This window comes from Serinus canaria, chromosome 5 (genome assembly GCF_022539315.1).
Source record: "Serinus canaria isolate serCan28SL12 chromosome 5, serCan2020, whole genome shotgun sequence".
Classification (NCBI taxonomy): Eukaryota; Metazoa; Chordata; class Aves; order Passeriformes; family Fringillidae; genus Serinus; species Serinus canaria.
The window spans coordinates 24,555,544-24,573,189 of NC_066319.1; the positions used below are offsets into that span (position 1 = coordinate 24,555,544).

The 17,646-nt window shown below is 40.4% G+C and overlaps 1 protein-coding gene across 1 annotated transcript in view; it reads right to left on the bottom strand.

Moving 5' to 3' along the window:
* LOC103826990 (transmembrane protein 263-like) overlaps nt 1-4,240 on the bottom strand; it is a 200,787-nt gene extending 196,547 nt beyond the window's left edge. Inside the window, exon 1 of the mRNA XM_030240623.2 lies at nt 4,102-4,240. Coding sequence (XP_030096483.1) covers nt 4,102-4,107 — 6 coding nt within the window. The 5' untranslated portion in view covers nt 4,108-4,240. The remainder of the gene's footprint in view (nt 1-4,101) is intronic.
* Between the last annotated feature and the right edge of the window lie 13,406 nt (nt 4,241-17,646).

Genomic DNA, 17,646 nt, shown 5'->3' on the forward strand with positions numbered 1-17,646 from the left:
AATCAAAGCCCAAGAATTGCAGTAGACCTTGAGCAGCTCTGCAGACATATTAAGACCAAGATTTACTAGCACCAGCACAAGCCACTTCTGTGATGCTTGCTAAGTTCAATCAGAACATTCTTTTGAAGAAACTTAAGAGCTCTACTATTTGTCCCATCTACATAAGAATATACCTTTGCCCAGAACTTCAAAGGTATGCAACCCTTTCCCATCTCTCTGAAATTCAGCTGAAATATTGGAAAACAAAACCACTACAAGGTTTGTAAGGCAGTTCAAAAATAAAGAAAAACAGATGTGACCAATCACAGGCAAATATTTCAATCAAAATTATCTACAGAATATGTACTCCATATTCTATGTACCTTTATGTAACTTTTATTCTATCACTTACATTCATGCTCCTCCTCATTCCTAGACCATATTTAGGACTACGTGCTAGGAAAACAAAATATTACTATATACTCCATAGAACGCAATAACTCTTGTCTCTTATTTTTATAAGCTGTTCCTTTCCAAAGTACTTCTCATTTCAACTATGAAGAGGCCTGCTAAACAAGATTGGACACGTGTTAAAAAAAAAGATTACATATACATCATTTTGACAGGACAACCCACGACATCCTTAAGGAACAGAGCTGTCTGTAAACACAAGCAAGAAAAATATTTACTTAATCTTTCCATAAATTTCATACTGCATCTTCAAAATATCTTGCCTTATTCTGATCTCTAAAATTCATCTGTCAACACTTACTATCACAGGCAGTCAGAAAAAGAGAACTATAGGCAGTAAGTTCACATTTTTTCTCTTAAATATAGCTTTAAGTTTCTCAAAGTAAAATGTCACATTTATGACACTTGTCGTATCCCAAACTACATAACCTAACTGTGAGCACATGCCAAAGCACCATAAGCTCTCACTCACTCTACTTTGAAGAATCCTTTCAATAAAGAGGGGACCAGCTACTTAAATCACATCTTGAGCTTACTTTCACAAACAAGAACTTCAATATGAACTGCCACTCTCAATGCCTTTCAATTCTCTGATTTTGGATTTAGGTTAGCCCAGTGACAGCAGCAGTGCTAGAAGCAGTCACCAGAGCAGAACCATACCAGGAACTATCCTAATGCCTCAACTCATTCACTCATTGAAGATACAGCACGAAGAGATTCTGTTAGCAAGTGCACAAGAACCTTCTCCAGTGCTTCCTAAGACTTGAGAAATCCAGCATTTAGCCACAAGAGATGAATACTAAAAATATACTATGTTGTGGGACAGAAATTAGCAGCTGACTGATAACCAAATCCCTGCCTATCTCCCCACTGCCCTAATAAATGGAACCGCCCTCCCCACAGAGCAGGCACAGTACCCAGGCTCCTAATGCAGACTGAAAACGTTTATTTCCTTGGCATCAGGACAATCTGCCCTTGAAGGAAAGCAAACTTTATTGATATATTCAAAAGGTATCACTTATTACTACACACAGAAAAGGTCCACTTCCTGACACAATCTGAGCTGCTTGCCTCTCACTCCTGTCCTATAAAGCAGGAAAAGGGATTTAACCAGTTTAGTACTTTGCATAGTCTAAGAGCCCAGAGATACCATCCTTCATCACAAACACAGCTCAATAGACATGGGAACAGAAATAAAGTACACATAAAGACTATCCTGAATCCAGTCCAGCTTCAACACCAAGTTTTAATGCATTGCTTTGCCATACTACTTTACTTCACTCTGTCTTTTCAACAGGATACTTATTAAGTGATTGTTTTAAAAATAAACTACATCCAGCTTCAGTTTCCTCAGTAATGATCAGCATTAGTAATGGATCCTGAAAGGATCAGTCCTACAGCAGAGACCATCCCCTGATGTTACCATTTACTTCCCTTTGCCTGCTCCTTCCCTTCCCTAAGTAGGCAGACCATTTTGATACACACTAGCATTAAGTTACTGTCTTTTGACTGCTCTGCCTTCTCAGCAACATGCTAACCAGCATCAATGACCTCAGCAACACAACCAACGCTGCCAGAAACACACAAACTCAAATGTATTTCCCAAGATGTAACAATACTTAGGGGAGAAACTGACGCAATGACTTTTGAAAAGCTTCATTTTGATGTCTTCCCTGCAATGATCAAAAGCTTAAACTTATTTGTTTTAAAGTCACACTGAACTATTCACAAGCAGGCCCATAAAAGAGATTCAGATCCAACTCACACCACACAGACACCTCTCCCTTCCCTTCACTTCTCCTTTCCTCACCCTTTTAAAGGGGTGGCAATACTGCACATTTCAATGCATTACACTTGTTAAATGAAAAGATAATTATCCCCACCCTCAGTTTAAGAATGTAAATCATGCATCTGCAATGATCTTACCTAGAAGAAACTTGAAGCAACTCCTACAGTAAAAGGTGGCACACATGGAAAGAAATGTGCACTGAAAGACAGTACCCACTCTGAGAAAAAAAGTGAACCCTTTCATACTGAAAAGCTCTTCACAGTGCTTATACCTGAAAAAATGGTTAAAAACAAACTGACAACTTTCCCCCCAAACAAACTCACTTTCCTTGTAGTCAGAACATGATTCCACTCACATTTTGTTCCATTTTTGAATGAGCTCATCTTAAATAGCCATGAGCTTTCCCCACTCTAGTGGGGCAAAAAAGGAATTCAGCAGAAGTAACGGTCTTACCAAGAATAAGCAGCTGTTTACTCTGCATGCAATAAAACAGAGGAAGGAAATCTTTTTAGTTTTGACCTCAAACTGGATGTACTGTTCAGACAGCACTCTGAGGTTTTTGTTTTACAGTGTAAGTCAACAAATCACCCTAAGCCATAGTGCTGTTTATCAATAACGTTCTCAATACATACATTTTATTGTCCTACACTATTAGAACTAAGAAACACTCAGAGAGAAACAAAAAAATACACATTTTACTATCAGGCTTTGTACAAATGCACAACAAAATATACACTGCATAGAAGGACGCACTCTTTTTACATATATTTATTGCATGTACACAAAGGCTGCCCCTTTTCTTACACCTACCAGCTGTGGAGATATTATTTTTAAGAGCCCCTGATGCCCAGAGACAATTGTTAAGCCCAGTGACTGCCACAGATGCACTTCCCAGAACCCAACACCTGCACAAGCTGATGAACTTCTAACACACAACTTGACTCAGAGGCTTGGAGGAAGGCCTGAGCCAAATTTCTCCATCGGGATTGGTACAAAACTATACAGTTTCTGTTTCAAAGAGCTTACAACCCAGCTAATACATTTTTTATTTGACTGCTAGACAAATTCAGGAGACAGGGAATGCCTGGTGTGCCTCAAGTTTCAGACTGATTATTGAGAGAAAACCGCTTAAAAAGTCACATGTCTGAAAATTAAAGAGATATGACAACATAAAGTGAAGAAAAAGCAATACAACAGCATTACTGACTCCTAACCAACACAACAGAAGACACAACCTGACATCTGAGTGTTATATATTACTACTTTTATAGTCCAGCCAGCCTCAGCACCCACACCAATAGCCGGCTCAGGTTAGACATTCTCCATCCTAACAGTTTTCCACAGCAAACTACGGAGAAAGGCGACGATCTCCGCCAGGCTTAGGGAAGGGCCTGCGAGAGCAGCAGCACAGGTGAGCACCGGAGCCCGGCCGCACACCAAGGCACGAACCCCACGGCTGCCGGGGAGCGAAACCGCCCACGAGGTGCTGGGGATGAGGGAAGATGCCCGGGGAAGGAGGGCAATTTCTCCGTGGAGACACCAGGCTAGAAGGGCAGCGGGGGCAGGCAGCCTCCCCCGGCCCCCACGCTATTCCCTTCCCGTCTCAGCGCCGTAGGAAACGAGCCGGGTTCTCATGGAGAGAAGGGGGGATTCTTTCCAGGGAGACGGACCCAAGAAGCGACACCGCATCCCCCGCGAAGTTGGAAGCTTCTGGAAGTTGTGTACTTGGTTACGAGCGCGTACGGCCGCCACCACCTCCCGCCACCGGCCACCGCCGGGCCCGGCCCCCGCCCCCCCGCAGCCGCCGGGAGCCGCCACGGCCCAGCCGAACCCCCCGCCCCGGGGACAGCCGCCAGCATCACCTTCATGCCGCGTCTCCCGGAGCACCGCCCGGCGGGGATGGAGGGAGAGCGGGCGGCCGGCGGCTGCGTGCCCGTCTCCCCCGGCGCTGGGGCTCCGGCTCCTCCTGCCCGATGTAAACACACACCGGCGGGCGGGGGGGAGGCTGGGCCGGGGGGCAGCGCCATGGCAACCCGGCCGGAAGAGGAAGCGCGGGGGTCAGGGGCGCCATGTTGGCGGGGGGCTCGGGGCTGGCGGTGATGCTGAGGGGTCTCGGAGCCGGCGCCTCACAACGGAGCCAGGGCTCCGCGCAGCCCGCACCGAGACACTCCACCAGGCAACACCCTGCCTGACACGGCAGGCGAAGTGCTTCACCTGTGGTATATGCTGTCCTCTTCCAATTTACAGCATAAACTGCTGGGAATGCAGCGAAGGGAGATGCATTGACTCAGCCTTAAGTCAAACACGGAAGCCGCGCTGGTTTGGCCAAGATGAGGAGCCTGTTCTCCGAGCGCTGCCCTCGCTACAGGCCTGTTGGCATTCACAGAATCAAATTGAATCAATTAGGTTGGAAAAGATCTATGAGATCACTGAGTCTAACGTAAGCACCCCCATGTCAGCTAAACCATGCCACTAAATGCCGCATCCAGTCTTAACTCCAAGGACAGTGACTCCACCACCTCCCTTGTCAATTCATTCCCGTGTCTAACCACCCTTATTGTAAAGAAATTCCTCTTAATGTCCAACCTAAACCTCCCCGGGTCTACCTTGAGTCCACGTCCTCTCAAGTTGACACTTGTTACCTGGGAGAAGGGATTGACCTCCAGCTGGCGACAGCCTGTGGTCCGGGAGCTGTAGAGAAAGGTCACCTTGAGCCTCCTTTTCTCCAGGCTAAACATCCCCATGTTCCTCAGCCGCTCCTCCAGATCCCTCAGCAGCTGGACAGGGATCCCGGTCCCATGCTGGGTACCCGGGAGGGCGTGGGGCTTCCAAGCCCTCTCCTCCCACTATCCTCAGCCAAGGGAGCATGGCTCCAGCCCGCAGGATGGGGGCTGTGCCCATGCTGCTGCTTCACACGAGGGACTGCAGTTTGGTGGCAAAGATAGAAGAGCCTGGACATCATCTTTGGGGTCTAGAGTTTTATTTTTCGTGTATTGCTTTAAAACTATCGCTGAGCACAACCACACACATGGGTAGAAGCATGTTCTGCTAGTGGATGGTTTGGTGCAATGAGGCAAGCCAGACAAAGGAAAACAAAAAGAGTGGTTAGAAGTTATGATTCCTGAAATAGGGAGAGAAAACTACATTAAGTGAATGATGGTGATTAAGAGTTCATTTTTCTCTGATTTAATATTATTCTACATATGAGGTTGAGTTAATATGTAGAGAATATAACATACTCAAGTAGTTGAATCCAAAAGAGGAAAGCCTGCTTTTGTTCCATTTTTTAACTTCTTGACTAAGAAATATTGCAATTTCTTCTCTAAAGAAGTACCCTAGGCACATATATATGTCTTTTAAGACATTCTGGAATACAGTGGCCTCTATGTAGTCAGATACCATAAAAGGAACAATTACCTCACTTAAAGTCTAGAAATACCTTCTCTCAGGGCACAGTTAATTTTCTATTTGTCCCATACTGTCATTTCTAATTGCAGAGCCTCCTTGCAGTGATAGTATAAGACCGGTTTCCATTTTTCAGTTAAAAAGGAAACTCTTGAAAGACACCAAAGTCATTCCCTCACCTCACATGGGCTGACAATTAAAAAGATTCATTTCCTTTGCTCTTCACAACAAATCCATGCCTTACATAATTATCTGCATCACTTCTTAGAGGAAGTATTCTGCAGCCATTTCCTGGCGCAGACTCTCATAGCAGAATTTATAATTTCTTATGCAAATATAAAGATACTTCACAAGCATGTGAATCTTTGCAGAAGAGCAGTAGTGGAAGCCAGTGAATTCAGCGAAAGTTTCAAATACCACACTAATTTCTACAGATCTGCACATATATGAGATACAAAACTAACTGTAATAATATAACCAAAATGTAAGTCTTTCCTTCAAAACAAATAAAACTTATATAAAAAAATCTTGTCAATAGTATTGGTAGAACTATATTAAATTTTTAATTGTATAATGCAAAACCATATTTTAGTGGTCGAAAGAAGATTATATAAAGTTTATGTTGAGTTAAACATGTTAATTATAGCCTGATTAACAATAAAATAATATTCCCTAAAGTAAAAGGGTTAAAGAGAAAAATATCTTTTCCCTCATCCAGGTTAAATGATTCATTCTAGTTCAAAATGCAACTTTCTCCATTTAAAATAGTGAATTTCACATGAACATAAATTTTTTCTCAGCAAGTTCCTAAGCCCATAAAATAAAATAGATTGAAGTGCAATCTTTTAAATAAGTTAACTTTAGGTTGTAATGTTTGCAATGTCTGCAGAACAGTTCAAGAATGTTCCAGCTGAAAAATCAGAATATTCTAAATGATAGCCAAATGCGGGATGGGGCGGGGCGGGGCGGGGGGGGGGTTAGGCAAAGAATGAGAAAGCAATTTGTTTGCTTTGTGCTAAGCAGAGAAAGAACTTTATTTGTGAAGCTATTTCAGCAGCACCAAAATTATTACTTTGTTCCATCCAAAAGGATTTAGTCCATTTAATGCACTCCAGTCCTGGTGTGGTGAGATTCACCTCCAAAGTGCTTCAGTGTCGCTACTGAAGCAAAATGGCTAATGTATATGCTTCCACAAACTCCACTTTTTGTAAATTAAAAGTGGTGTCTTTTCATGGAGAAATTCCTCTCCCAGCCTTCAAGAAGTATGGACCAACAGGGGAGATTTGTCTGCCTAAATTTGGTAACAGTACATTCCCTACTCATTCGTAGAAGAAAGTTTTTTAGAAGTCACTATGTTTTGTGTAGGGGTGAATATGTGAAAGAGTGTTGTTCAGGTATATTTTTTTCTGTGTAGACTAGAAAGTAATTTTGCACCTGAGGAGCCGGCTAACAGCTTCTCCCAGTCATGTTTACTAACTTCAGCACTTTTTGCCTATGCTGATAACATACACTGGCTCAGAGATAAGAACCATAACAACTGAAGTCCCAAATTCACACCCCTACAATGACAGAGCTTTCCCTTAGATGTATTTGAAAAGACTGAGATACCTAATGATGGTTTTACAGTACTCAGGTGGACAGAAACATTAAAACAGAGATAATTGATACTAGATTAGACTGCTGCAAGGTTCAATTTCACCTGAATGCAGGTGGCTGCCATCATCAAGTAGAATAGGCCTGCTTTGTTTCCCCAGTTTACCTCCATTTTTTCATCCCTAGGTTCTTAAGTCATATTCTTGCCCTGTGTGACATTTGAGCAGCCTTATCATTGCCTGCTGTTAAAAAGCATAATGCAGCAACACAAAATGAATGCACCAGGTGGTGTACGACAGGAAAATAATGCACACTAATAATTCATTGAAACAGGTGATCACAGTATGGTGGTAGTAGTTGGCTCATGTTAAAGGGTCCTGCTACAAAGGAAATTATTTCCAGACAGTAAAGCTGCTGGTTAGTAATGACTGGAGCTTTTATAACTCCTCCAGACATCACTGTTCCAGATGAAAAAAAAATGCCCTTACCTTGAGCAAATAAATTTGCCATTGCCAACAAACAAATTAGCCACAACTTTGCAAAGACATAAGCATTACTTTTGCTCATGCTGCATCTTGGTGAAGGACTTGTGTATTGAGACCTACCCTTACTTTGTATGCTTTACAGGCCTCTGTAGCTGTCAGTATGGCAACATTTGATTGTCTCTTACCTAACTTCACATCTACAACATCCCTGCAAGGTAGGGAGGTACTTGCTGCACTGGGTAGCTCTATTGGAGACATTGGAGAATATTCCAACTCCAGGAGAGAATTAATAAAATTCTCTCTGGCACCAAGTTCAGCTGAAAGCACAAAGGTAATTAAACCAAAGGAAGCTATACACCTACAGTCAGTTGCATAAACACCACCCCACACCGGAATCTGAACAACGTACCAGCTGCCACAGAAAACATTTGTGGCAGAGCAAGGAACATCATTTAGACTCCTACATCCTGGACTGGATTAGTCTAACAGCCTAATTCAGGAACTGACTCCTCTTAAGGAGTTCCTGTTCACTTTCAAACACCCTTAAATCCTAATGGTATAACAAGAAAAGCATAGAGAGTCTTGTGTTTTGGCTGCTTCATCGGATTCAGAGTTGTAGAAAGCACCGTTTAGAGGTCCACAGGTTTCCACCTGCCCTCTCCTGTGAAAGGCCTGTGGTACTCAAGCTGAGGAATCTGACATGCCAAAAACTCATATGCAGCTGGGTTTTTTTCCTCTGTGCAAACTTCAGCATTTCACATAGCATTTAAGCATTAGGTGCAAAGTGTACAGGTATGTTTGAATGCAAAATAATAGCTCGGTGTAACATGAAATAAAGATAAGCTACAGTTTCCTCTGGTCAGTGGGAAGTCTTTTTATCAGGAAATAGGAGAGGTATCAAGAAAAGGAATGGAATCAAATGTAAACAAGTAGTCAGCATATTCCTGAGTGCCTTGTTAGGGGATGGTAACAATAGGAGATTTATTAGTAGTTTCTGAAATAAGCTATAACTGGATTTGGCGTATTACATCTGGGTCTTGCTCATGGAATGTTGCTATTATATTGCAAAGGTTCCAAATCACTAGAGCTTCATACCTCCTTGATATTTCTCCTAGGCAGCTCCTCTAAGCACTGACTCTTCCTTCTTCTTGCAGTAGCCAACTGACTCCAGTTCTCCCTCAACCAATCCATTCTTTTATAACATTCTTCTTCTTAACTATAGCTGTGACCTGTTAAAGTCAGGTCTGTTCCTAATCTCTAATTGGCCCAGCTGCAACTCCTTAGTGGTAAGATTACTTTCTATGCTACCTTTAATTTCTTATATTTTATCCCCCTACAATGGAAGGAAGAGATTTTGATGTATCTGTGATAAAACAGAAATGTGTTACACTCCTCATGTATCAGGCACATTTTGTGACCATATATCCCTCTTATTGGGAAAGTTCTTACCTAAAATCCATTTCAAATCTCTATTAAAGATCCTTCTTACAGAGATAGAGCATTTACCCAATACCTTGTAGAGCTGTAATCAGAATGCCCAGTTCTCTGAATGCAAATGCTTTTTGCTCAGTTGTGTAAAATCCTGAACTCCAAACATCAGCTTGGCTTATTATTTTTTGCTCTTTGTTGTACTTCTTTCTAGTTCTTTGAAAGAGCATTGTTAAAAGAGGCAAGCTGTTTAATGCCTGGGACAGAGCCTCTCCCAGCCTGTTAAATGACAAGAAAATAAATACACTGAAGGTGATATGAGGAGTCACTGACTATCGATATGGTCTGCTTGTTCTCAGAGCACCAAGAAAGAATGGGTTTCTATTTCACTGTGGCAGGAGGTGTTTCATGAGGCTTCTATTAAATGGACAAGCACTTCTACCAACAGATGATGGCATTTTCTAATGCATCTTCTAATGTGATTTTGTACAAAATGGGTTGTATATAAAAAAAGGGCACATTGTTGGCAACCGAGGATTCTTAGAGCTTGATTTTTCATCTACATCTTCTGTCTTGCACATCCCTGCAAACATTAGGTAGAAACTGCTACACGACAAGGATGGCATAAATGATAAAGTAAGAGCCATTATAGAAGCATACTATAATGGTTGCATCTCTTGCATCTCCTGCTCATTAGATAATGAGTTATAGGAGTATTCAGACATTAAATTTAGGACTTCATCATTGAGGTCATACAAAATTCTCACCAATTTCCATAGGATTTTTCTTTTGTTTCAGTACAATAGGAATACATCAGATACCACATCTATTTAACTCTCAAATTGGTCAAGAATTTTTTTTGTCTGAAGACAGAATTATTTTTAATTATAATTCATGATTTTGAGAATGAAGAAAATACTAAGTTTAGATTTTAAATGTAAAAAAATAGACAGCTTGTTCATGTAGTATATGGTTAACTTTGAATCACTGAGAAAAATAAACTAATAAGATTTGAAATCACTTCATACCAAATAAACTGTGAAAGCATCTATATTTAAACCTTTCCAAAATTAAAATTCAAATGAGATTAATTGCAAAATCCAGCCTAAAAAGTGACTGAAAGCTTCATTTCATCAAAAGCCATGTGTTTGGCAATAAAAGCAGGTTTTGATAATTTTAATGAGGGAAAAAAAACCTGAAATAAGCAAGTTTGAACTTTTGGCTTCACTTAAACAAAGCTGCTATATTTAATATGCCTTTAGTTACAGAGCACAAAGGCAATTTAATTTTTATGTAGGCTTCGAAGTCTTGCAATAGAAAACTGTTTCTGCCAAAATGCCAGAATACATAACTGGATTCACATATGGGCTTCCCAGATTTCAGGAATTTTCAGATTCATTTTTACTTTGAACTCATGCCAAAGACTTAGAACTGTACAGACAGCAAAGCCCTGCTAGTAGATTCTGCTGACATTTGGAATCACCAGTGATTTTTTTTCTCAGGATGTCAGAACAAGGCTCTTGATAATAATTCACCCCTATCATGAACAATAAAACACCCCTATCATGAACAATAAAATTCATATGATGGTTGCTCTCTTTACAGGGTATTTTTGACCTGTTTAAATACTTTTTTTCCACCTACACAGACAGTAAATTCTTTTACAGAAAGGAGACACTGACATGATAATGCTTGCAGAGTTATGGTGTTTCCTATAATCTGTGCTTCTGGCCAACATCCTCTAATGAATTTATCATCCATTGTGTGATCTCCCCTCTCTGGGGTAAAGTTTCTTCTCAATGTTGACAAAAGGGATGAAAAATCAACTAGCTGCCTTCAAGCCTAAAATCTGTGGTCCAGAAAGAATACTAGTGGCTCTGAGCTGAGATACACATTTATTCCAACATAAATTGTACCTCACAGTGTTAAGACATAAAGAAATATTGACTTGGTTAGCCTTCTGCTGAGTTTCTGTGTTCCTTTTGAGTAGGTGGATTTTTCCTTTCCCTTGTTCTTTTAGAGATGAAAGATTAATACCAGTGGCTTGTTTCTCTGCTGGGCACTGTGTGAACTTTCCTAAGAGCTACAGGTGTAGTTTGGGCTGTACCTAAGTCCACATCTGCTTGTCCACTGCAGCTTTAACCAACTCTCTCTGTCCTGCCCTCTTACTCCCTCTCCCAGGTCATCCTTCCACCCTGACCACTCATCCACTGCCTTTCATTAGATCCATATTAATGACACCCTCTGGAATAGTGACAGTGTACCCTCTGGAATACTGACAGTGTTGTTGAACTGTAACACTAGGAAACAGGCAGAGACCATCTACCTGGGAATCTATAGCAAAAAGAAAAATGACAGTCAGTGTCACCACATTGACACAGTAACTGCCAGAGATGCTTCACTTCTCACACTGGCACATTTTGTGTAGCTTTTAAAACTACCCACATTCAACAGCTTCTGATCAAAACAAGTTTCCACCAAGAGCAGCTGACAATACACTTTAATAGTGATGGGAAAGTCCAATCACTAGGCAAAAAAAAAAAAAATCTAAAATTCCCCCAGACAGCATCCACAGAGGTAAGTCTATGTTCAAGTTGCCTAGCAAGTCAGGCTAGGGCAGATGTCAGCATCTGAAATGGTGTCTAAAGTGTTGGACACTTCAAACCAGCTATATGTAATCCCAGAATGACTAATATTAAACAAAGAATAGGGTTCCTTTATTTGGTGTAATATGCAAGCCATGTGTATGTTTTGCAGTTTTCAGTCAGCACAGATATTGCAAGCTGCCAAGGTGACCGACTCTCTTCTTAAAGATTAGGGTTAGAGCAAGTCCCAGTCTTCAGATGATAAATGAACTCCAGAAGACTGTCTGTCATTCTGTAGGTGCTGGTGTCACTTCAATAAGAGCAGAGACTCTCGGATAATTACTTGAAGCAAAAGCTGCATGAAAGAGGGAGAATTAAACCATGCACTGGGGATGCTGTATGAACAGGAATGATTGGGGCACACATATTAAAAAAAAAAATGCCTGGAAGTACATTAGTCAAAGGATCCACTCTCGTGTACTTCTGAATATTTAATTGGAGTTGCACACAAAGTGGGTGACAACAATTCTTCAGAGCTGATGATATAATACATAACCATCATTTTGACAGGAATCCAGTTCCATCTCAGACCCAGCTCACAGCAGTGGATTGGAGGGGGTGGGGGTGTAAGATTCATACCTTGGCTTCATCACAAAACAACACAAGAAGTATTTTGCGCAGACTGTTTAAATGCTTGTTACAGATTTCATACACTCTTAAAAAACCTCTTGCAGAGCAAATATTTGTTAGTGTTTGTTTGCTTAGGTGCTTGCAACAGACACTGCCCCTATGCAAAAGTCTGTGCTTCTGTGTTTTTGCATTTATGCTTTTGTGCCTGCATATGGGGATTAGCACGTACAGTTAATCCTTTTTTTGAGCCTGTTGAAATGTGATGGGGCCATAACTGCCATGAAAGGGAACTTTCATCTCCTTCATGCTATTCTCCACTAATGGGCTGTGCCTTGGTAATTATAGCTCTAAAAGGAAAAAAATTGACCTCAGTTTGCCTATTGTAGAGCTACCATGGAGATAGGATACCCTGCAGATAAAAGCACAGGCAAGTTATATGGATTCTAGTAACTGTTGAAAAATATATGAGCTATTTAAAAAGCAAAATGCTAAAGGTTTCAGTTCTCCACTGCAGCAGGGAAAGTGCTAAGTTTGTATAGCAGAACTGCATAAAATGCTGTGGCAATCCCACAGCTGTCAGAAAGCACAGGTTCAGATACAACAGACTCAGATTCTGTCACCAAATTTTTCTCTTCCTTCTTTCCTTGCTTTAATTTTACTGTTCATGAGGTATCTGGTTCTTCAGGTGACAAAGAGAGCAATGTATCCTTATATAGTGGTTTTAGCTCCTTTTAATCTCCAGGAGAAAGATAGTGACCAACTGAATTTTAATATTTTTTCCTAGCAGAACATGGGCATCTAAAATATCTGACTTAAATATCAATCAGCACTAAGATTCTATAGCAGGTTTGCAGATCTCCTGTTTCAGGTTTGACCTTAATTTCTGTCTAGAAATGAGATAATAGCACCCAGATGATTTGTAAGTGCTTACAAGAGAATGCTTAAAAACTGGAGGTTCTGTTCCTTCACCAAATATTGCTTGTCAGGAATATGTAGCAATTCACATAGAGAGTGAGGACATGGGACTCAGTTCTCATTCTACTACTGAGAGAGTCAGCATCTAAATTTCTTTATTGATGAAATGCAGCTACTCACTCCACTTTTCAGTGAAATATTTTAATATAGTTTCATAATAATTTGAATGAGACATGCTAAGAAAGTTCTGTAAATTATTATCCACTTGTACATTTTTTGACCTTTTTTAGCTTAGCAGTGTAGTCCCAAAACATGTGCTGTCCCTACAAATGTTCAAAGAAACTGAACCTATTTGATTTCTGAACTATCAGCCTGACAGATTTATGAAAGAAATGTTTGCTTTCTCCCAGGTGCCCAATGCTTACCTAGTATGAAATTTCATCTGAAAATAATCTCTTCTCTATGAAGCCATTTTTCTTCCTTGCCCTGAAAGCTGCTGTGGAAATGCATGTACATGTATATATGTTTCTGTGTTTTTATAAAGTCCAAATTCTGGTTACAGAGAAAGACCAGAAAAATGCACACTTGTAATATGAACCTTTAAAAATATTCCCAGCAAGCAAAAAAGTTAGACAAAAGGAGCAACTAAAGGAACAAAAACTTGAAAATGGCAAGAAAATATAATTATCTGAAATGGAAATAAGATGTGTACTAGATTTTGTAAAAATGCAACAATCATGCTTAGACACAGGAAGCAGCAGAAATAAAGAATGGAAGATCTGAAGAGTGAAAATAAAGAGCAGTGGCAAATCTGACAAATGGCATCCTGTAACATGGGTTAAATGAGAATTAAAAAAAAAAAACAACAAAAATCAATCAAACTTGATGGAATCAGTAGATAAGCAAGTAGTAAAGGAGAAGATAAGGTTACTGCAGTAAAGCTATGCATCCCTTAAGTTGATGTGCTACAAAACAGGGATGTTCCTGGTAAAACATTCCTTACAGGAGCTGGTCTGAAGAAATCTCACATTTTGATATAATGTCTCAGAGAAAATATCACTGCTGACAAGAAAGAGTTTTAGCACAAATCAGTGCAGTAAATAGTAACAGCTTACTAGGAGCAGATGATGCTCACCCAGGGGTTCAGAGGCAACTTACTTATGAAAGTGCTTGGCTGCTGATTGAGCTCAGTAAGCTCTGCTTAAATCACCACAGGGCCAGAGCTACAGGAAAGTGCAATCAAACTTTAAAAAGCATCCAGGATGAGCAATTGCCTTTCTTCCATACTGTGTCTTTGGCCTAGTCTTGGTCTCTTTCCTGGATCATGGATCTATGCTGTGTCCTTGTCTTTAGTCTTGTCTCTGCCTTTGGTTTCTGGATGCAATTCACATCAAACAGGCTGTGCACCCCTTTTCAGGCAGTTCCCTTCTAGCCCATTTGCCTTGGTTCTCTTTCAAGGCAAATCAGGAAAGGGGTAATGACCTATGCTGTGTAGTTAAAGTGAAGCTAGAACAGAGTAGGAGGATTATTTGGGTTCCACAGTAGAAGCTCTAGGAGGACTCATCAATAAAACAAATCTTGAGATTTGAGAATCTTAGAGAAAATGGTGCTGTTAAATGGGCCATTTTCCTAATGGGCCATCATAGCACCTCAGAAGCACATTATGGTATTTGTGTGTATAATCTGTGTGTCTGGAAGAGGTGTGTACTGCAGCCACAAGCTGCAGAAGCTAAACCAAAGTTTTGAGATGGTTCAGGCTAAAACTGATGCATCCCTTCTCAGCACAGCTTACGGGACAGACTCTTCATGCCTGTAAGCATTTTCTGCAGGAAGCAGTTAGTGATCTCTGCTGAGACAGGGATCAAAGGAGCAAACAGGCTGTGAGTGGTGAGGGGGCATTCCTGGCTGTTTCTGGAAATGTGTCCCACTTGTACAAATGGCAAACCACTAGAGAGCAGCATTAAATCAGGACTTCTGCTATGTGTCTGAACATAAAACATAAATGCTTTAGTGTGATGTTTGCAGTTGGACACTGGTTTCAGACCAGATTTTACCAGAACCAGGGAAGCTATAGACCAGCCAATCCCATCTGGCTCAGTCCTTGGGTACCTAATACTCAAACACTGAAAACAGCCTTTGTAGTCTCCAGGAACCCAACTTTCCCCATGCATCAAGTTCAAAAGCTATAGTAAAGCTATCTTCAGCCTACAGTTACTGCAAATCAGAAAAAACCAACTGTCCTGGAAAATGCTGCAGCTGATTCCTGTATCTGGGCATCATCTGGGGCTGAGGCTCACTGACCCCTGGGGTTATCTCCAGTGCAAAGTCTTTGGAGTTGTGCTTCTCCTTTCCAACATGATGGTATCATTCTGACACTGGAAAGGTAAAAGATAAGTGGTGGTAAAATAGCAGAGATCACACTGCTGCAGGAGGTCTGAGAGGAGCAGAGTCTGCACATATGATGGTTTTAAACTGATTTCAACATAGTTCAGTATTGACAATAGTGATTTTTTTCTTTTAAAGAATAAATATTTCTTTTAAATTAAAACATACCCAAAATGTGGAAATATGTCAATATATGCAGTGGAATAAAATGCTGTAACATACACCTCAATTGATTGATTATAATAAAACTAGCATTCAAAGGTTTTTGTATCAAGTGAATGCTTTGCTCAAAACCTTTTCTATGGAAGGTTGGCTTTTGCTGCTGGGTAACTGGGACAAAGTAAGGACCAGGGACCAGATTTAAATCTTATTTTTGTGATTCTGACCTTTTCTGCAAAAGCCAAAACACTTTTGCACTTGATCAAGGTCAATGATTTAATTATTCTAAACTGATTAACTGACTGACAACTCAAAAGCAGGAAAGCTCATTTTCTTCTCTCAATCAGTTAATGAGGCATGAATTGCATGCTTTCACTAATCCTAGCATCCTGAAAGACAAAATATCTGTAAACATTTAACCCTTAAATATCATAATTTTTAACACAAAGGATTTTTTGTGTATGTTTATATTGTTTAACTCTTTTCAGCCTGTAGTATAATAGCTTCATTTAATGGCTACATTTTAAAATGGTCCTCCACAGAACCTGACTTATCCCTAAATGCAGAGTTGTTCAAAACAGCCTTGAAAAGAATTGTCATGTAGGAAGTGCAACACTTTCTATAACTGTTACTTTAAAAATTAGGATTTTTAATGTAGTAAGGACAGTTGGCCTCTTTAAACATGTAGAGATATCTGTGATTCCTCCTCAAAGGCAATAAGCTTCTAAAGGTAAACACACAGTTGAGTTATGCCAAGTGTTTGTTCTCTAGAAATTGCCTGCATAACCTTTGAGTGAATAGCTGAGGAACTGAGCTTTAATGTGATATTCCACTGGCTGCTTAGACAATCACATGGCCATTCACCCTCCTGAATTTTGCTTCCCTTCACAGGAAGGGAGCCCTTCATAGGTTCATTCACTCTAATGCTTTAGCCAGGGAAAATGCCTTGTACTTTCTCATTATGGAAAAAACACGGGACATACTATACTTAATGCTTGTGATGATACCTGTTAGTGATACAGAACTAGGGTTTTTCTACTTAAACACCTTCAGGTGTTTGTTTTTTCTGACTTTGTCATTTAACGTTTTGCCAAGACCTGTTTGGATTACATGGTGAAAGAAGTGCCCATTCTCTGTCATGGAATAAAGGTGAAACTAAATAAGCATCCCAAAAAATGTGGTAAACATATTATTAAAATGTCTAACAAATAGCAGTGATAAAATATGTGGCAGATCAAGGACAGTGTGGGTAAGAATGAGAACTGTCAAATGCAACGTAAGAAAAGGCATATGGGAGAAGTAAAGCAAGTTAGAGTTGTGTAGTCAAATTATTTGGATAGATAATGATACCAAGACCTGAAGAGTATTCTGGTAGAATATCAAAGCAGATAATGTAGACAAGTAGCATCAGAAAGGAAATTTGCATCTGAGACAACTCCTGATAATGTGTTATCAGGTGATACAAGACTTTGGTCTATAAATTAGCCTTGAAAAATACCCAGTTGTTTCTGGCAGTCAGGAAGACTAATTAAACCATGGGATAAATCTCTTGATTTGAGGGTTTGTTGGTTTTTTTTTTTTCCCCATGGAATGAATATGCAAAACTGTATGGCAGAACTTCAAAGGGCCCTCCCATCCCTGCTTACTGCACACCTGGAGTGACCCAGCTGCAGGCTCTCCACAGTGATCTGGACTTGTTCTCTTGCTTTTATTGCTTAATAACTTCTGCTCTCTCCTCTGTCGTTCTGTGATGTGTAGCAGCAGAAATATGCTCCTGTGACTCCTTCTGCCTCTCTTTTGAGCCTGATCTTGAATAGACACA